This window comes from Cebidichthys violaceus, unplaced genomic scaffold (assembly GCF_023349555.1).
Source record: "Cebidichthys violaceus isolate CVI_PGR_0920_01 unplaced genomic scaffold, fCebVio1.0.p SCAF_43, whole genome shotgun sequence".
Lineage (NCBI taxonomy): Eukaryota > Metazoa > Chordata > Actinopteri > Perciformes > Stichaeidae > Cebidichthys > Cebidichthys violaceus.
In genome coordinates this window covers 20,001-25,000 of record NW_027176628.1, presented here as the reverse complement: position 1 = coordinate 25,000, position 5,000 = coordinate 20,001, and the positions used below count along the sequence as shown (strand labels likewise).

The window sequence follows — 5,000 nt, the reverse complement described above, 5'->3', positions numbered from 1 at the left end:
CACACACACACACACACACACCTAGTCAGTGTGTCTCTGCCAAAACTGAAAGTGGAGGACAGGAATCCATGTGATTGCGTCTCTATTGAGACTTGACAATTGGGTCTGCAGATCTTTTCACAGACAGCAAAAGAAAAGAAAAGAAAAAGACAATTGATGGATTCAGGACCAGAGAGTGATGATGATGAGGGTGATGATGATGAGGGTGTAAAATGATAACCAGTGTGACATCGTCACTGAGGCTGGAGTCACAGAAACCTCTCAGCAGACCAAAGAACTGAGACGGTGTAAGTATTTGTGGGGAGAGTCTGCAGAGCTGCAGTGAAATGTGTAGATTTCTACCACTGTGTGTGTGTGTGTGTGTGTGTGTGTGTGTGTGTGTGTGTGTGTGTGTGTGTGTGTTCAGACATTCCTGACCCCACACACAGCTCTCAGTCACACAACAAGGCTTTCACTGGAAGCCTGTTTAATATTCAGTCTGTCTCTCTGGAACACACACTGAACCACTACTGCTAGTCCTGAGACAGTTCTCCTTCCCTCAAGAGCATGAATGAATGAATGAGGTTATGCAAATAACCCCAGGAGTGTGTGTGTGTGTGTGTGTGTGTGTGTGTGTGTGTGTGTGTGTGTGTGCGCTCGTCCACACACACACCTCAAACTGGGGCCAGTTCATGCTCATGCCCGGTCCGTGGGTGTTCCTCCACCATCGCAGATCTTCAGTGTCATTGGCTGCTTGGATGGTCTGACCCAGGTCCCGGTGCAGACCTTTGAACCTATTGGACAAGAAGACCGTCAACCATCTTCATCATCATCCCCCCCTCCTCCTCCTCCTCCTCCTCCTCCTCCTCCTCCTCCTCTACGTTCTGTCATTTTAAATCTTTAAATTTCTCTTTTGTCTGACTTTGTGTCCTATATAATTACATTACATATTATTATGATATCAAAACACTAACCAGTGTTTTTCTGTGATGTAACTATGAAGCCACGCTTTATTCACCAACAGTCATGTGACCAACAGTCATGTGACCAACCACTCTTGAGGTTGTGAGTAGCGGTTGAATGAATGGAGCATGTGGAGTCTTACCTTTCTTTCTCAACACTGGATGTATAGATTCCAGTGTTTTCTACTCTTTGTAAAACGATTAAAGAAGTTCAACTTGTGTTTTTATTGTCATGGTAACTGTGTTATTGTTCTCTCTACTTGTAGTCACGATGGTTCTGTTCCTATAGAGGAGCAGGACTTATCATATTCTTTGGAAACATTTGATTTGATGATTTGGTTGAGAGGGTTAAACCAAAAAAAACACCCTCATACGAGGAACGACTCCTTCATGAGGACCCTGTCTCTCTGTGTCTCTCTCTGTCTCTCTGTGTCTCTCTCTCTCTCTCTCTCTCTCTCTCTCTCTGTGTGTCTCTCTCTGTCTCTGTCTCTCTCTCTGTGTCTCTCTCTCTCTCTCTGTCTCTCTCTGTCTCTCTCTCTCTCTCTCTCTCTCTCTCAGTACATTCCCATCATCACTTCCTCTTCCCGGAGTAAAGTTAAGAGGTTCAAGTTTGTGTTCAATATTTGGACAAAGCTCTCGTTGGACTTTAGCTGTGGTGGCTTGTTTAAATAGAAGGAGAGGTCAAGAGTTAATGGACAACATGGAGAGTTCTCCATTAACTCTTGTGTACATACACAACCTCCACAGCTCTGCATAACTTCACTCTGAGTCACGGATCACGAATCGCCTAATCACTGTGTGTGTGTGTGTGTGTGTGTGTGTGTGTGTGTGTGTGTGTGTGTGTGTGCGTGCGTGTCCTACCCGTCTTTGGCGGACAGGTCGAGGTGTGTGTGGATGTCCAGCAGGACGTCTTTGAAGAAGCGCAGCCTCCTGCGCTCGGCCTCCTGGGTCATGTCGAACACCTGCTCCATGTCCTCCATGTAGCGGGGGTTACAGCGGTTCAGCTCCTCCAGGGCCTTCGTGTAGCGCTGCTTCATCTGCAACACACACACACACACACACACACACACACACACACACACACACACACACACACACACACACAGCTACTGTACAACCCTTTGTCAACCTACATTCAGAAAGATGAAGAGAACCGAATGTTCCTCTGTGTGGTTAAATCTAAGGATTGATTCAGTGGGTAATGAACACATGTGTACATGTTTTAAAATGCATCTCGTAAACGACCACCTTACTGCTCCTTACTGCAAACGTCTAAAGTGATTTGCTTTTCCCGGAACCAGGCGGCAACCTCCGGTTCTGCCGAGTGAAGGTGATGAGGAAGTGTCTTAAATCCTGCATTCTCTCTCCTGACCATCAGGGGGCGACTCAACAATTTCACCTCAGTGAGTCAAATGTTAACTTTTTGTTTCACTCCTCTCTCAAAGGTAAAAAAAAAGAATGCTTGATAATGCTGGAATGTGTAAGTTTATATGAAATCAACTTAAATTGAAGTATTTAAGAGGCATAATTGACGCAAGCAAAATATGTCCTGAAGCTTCAGCCCCCTGAGTCACACGCATCACGCTGATGTTCTTCTAAAGTTACGGACTTTTTTTTGTTTTTTTGTATCAAATTCCTTCTCTGTGTTTTCCCCCGGACGGCGTTTCCTCGTCGAGCCGCACGAAACTAAAAGAGGACGTCTGGTACTTCAGAGGTTTGATAAGAGACCGACTTGACTTGGTGTTGAAGGTGTGGTGGTTCACACCAGCTCCAGTGAGAGTCGTCTGCAGCTTTTCACACAACCTGCTTCTTCTTCTTCTTCTTCTTCTTCTTCTTCTATTCCTCTCTACAATAACACTAATCCAGTGAAAACCAGTCTTATTGTTTAATCAACAATCACTGAAGTTCAGGTGCGTTCTCAGCTATTTCCCCCCCAAACTCTACAAATGAGTCATGATATTGGATTTCACTTCCTTGTTTAAAGGGACAGTAAGGATACTTTTGAAGCATGTGCCGGACCTCTCCAGTGGTCCAGCACCTGGTCTGGTCTGGTCTACACTAAACATGAAGAGGCAGCGTTCAGCAACCATCCCTCCTTTAAATCAAGACTTTTGTTTGTTTTAAGGAGTGTAGAACACGTCCACAGCAGAACATTGCTGGTTCTCTAAACTCAATCTAGCGTCGGCCTCTCCCCTGTTTTCAGTTGATCATTTCCCTCTTCAGGACCTGCATCTCTCTCTCTCTCTGTCTCTCTGTCTGTCTCTCTCTCTCTCTCTCTCTCTCTCTCTCTGAGTTAGTGTGCAGGAGAACAACAGAGGAGACAAGCCGGGTCATGTTTCCTTAACACACAAACACAAACACACAGGTATGTTTTCCTGGACCCTAACTGACACACCCAGACTGGAACATGTGGAGCTACGCATGGGACTGTGTGTGGGACTGTGTGTGTGTGTGTGTGTGTGTGTGTGTTCTTCATACTTTTTCGGCCTCCTCGCTGCAGCGCTCCACCCGGGTTGTGAATTTGCGGACTTCCTCCTGAGACTTGGTCGGGTCGGCCTTGGCGTGCGTTTCTCTGTTAACCGCCGTCCACTCCTCCTTCCTGGTCTGATGGTAGCTCTTCTTACTGGCCTCCACCTTGAGACACACACACACACACACACACACACAGGTACACTTTGATTAGCCGTTTGAACCCTCTTTGGAGACATTTGGAACCCCCGTGTGTCGACCCGTCTCTCTCCGGCTCCCCCAGGTGCCGCTCACCTCCTTCAGCTTGCGGACCCAGGGTTTCTGTGCCTTGCGGAAGCCGTCGTCCGCGTCCTTGGTCTCCCTGAAGCCTCCCATCATCTGCTTGTGGAAGGCGTCCTTCTGCCAGTTGCGCAGCTTCTCGCTGTCCTCGCCCGCCAGCCGCTCGCGCAGCTCCAGATGCAGCTCGCCGAGCCGATCGGCCGCCTGCATGAAGGCGTGCCACGCTTTCTCCAGCGTCCCGTACTGAGGACCTGAAGGGAGGAGGGAGGAGGGAGGAGGGAGGAGACACGTTACACGGACGGACCAAATCGTCTCCATGCCGGTACGTTTGTTTGTGGGCCAAGGCTGCCGCCTGGATCCAACACAACAGGTCCTTTTCTGTCGGTTGCTGGCTTGATCATTACTTTGCATTGCAGCCGGACCAATCAGCGTCCTGTGAGGAGCTACTGGCCTGGTTTAGGTGTGTGTGTGTGTGTGTGTTTGTGTGTGTGATGACACGGAGAGAGGCGACTGTTTGTTCTGATGGCGGCTCCTGAAGAGCGTAGATGCTGCAATAGCATCACTCATATCTTCATAGAAAGAACGCCGCTGAAGGTCTTGGCTCTCACCTTTCTCCACGACGCCCCTCCACCTCTTGGCCCAGTCGCTCAGCTGCAGAGCGTAACTCTTCTCGATCTTCGCCCTCTCCTGGAAGCAGCTGACCATCTCGTTACACAGCCGGTGGCCGTCGTCTATCCGCTTCACCGTCCTCCTGTAGTTTCCCGGCTGCAGAGGAACAAACGACAGACGGATACGGTGAAAACACGAATGAAGACGGAGACCGGTGTGGCAAAAATGTGTGCCGGGGTGTTCAGCAGACGAGCGATGATGCACAGGAGACTAAAATAGAGAGGAAATGAAAGGAGGGAACGAGGACAGACGGTTGATGGTATGAAGTTTTTCCAGACGGAGCACCGTGAAGCCGGCCGTCACTCAGCAGGGACTCATTATGTGTGTGTGTGTGTGTGTGTGTGTGTGTGTGTGTGTGTGTGTCTCTATCTAAACACCACCTCCGGCTGCTCCGACAGCCTCATCAAGAACCCAAAACAAGGATTCTCTACTTTCCAGAACATCAGAATATATATTTAATACTGTATTGATCTTAAAGTCACCATCACATAAGGCCTCATTTGCATATTTAAACGTCACGTTTCAGAGAACTTGTGATAGAATGAATGCTGGTGTTGATGTGAGTGATGAAGTGGTGAAGTGTGATGGTGATATCTACTAGTTCATGTTGTGACCCTCTTCACCTGGAGACTCTTCTAAATG

General features: G+C 48.3%; 1 protein-coding gene across 2 annotated transcripts in view; it reads right to left on the bottom strand.

Annotated features, from left to right (window-relative positions):
• pacsin3 (protein kinase C and casein kinase substrate in neurons 3) overlaps positions 1-5,000 on the bottom strand; it is a 22,246-nt gene that overhangs the window by 6,340 nt on the left and 10,906 nt on the right. For both annotated transcript variants that reach the window (XM_068728743.1, XM_068728742.1), the window contains 5 exons: positions 4,298-4,454; positions 3,705-3,940; positions 3,420-3,575; positions 1,803-1,978; positions 653-773 (listed from right to left, as the gene is read on the bottom strand). In XM_068728743.1, coding sequence (XP_068584844.1) covers positions 653-773; positions 1,803-1,978; positions 3,420-3,575; positions 3,705-3,940; positions 4,298-4,454 — 846 coding nt within the window. The remainder of the gene's footprint in view (positions 1-652; positions 774-1,802; positions 1,979-3,419; positions 3,576-3,704; positions 3,941-4,297; positions 4,455-5,000) is intronic.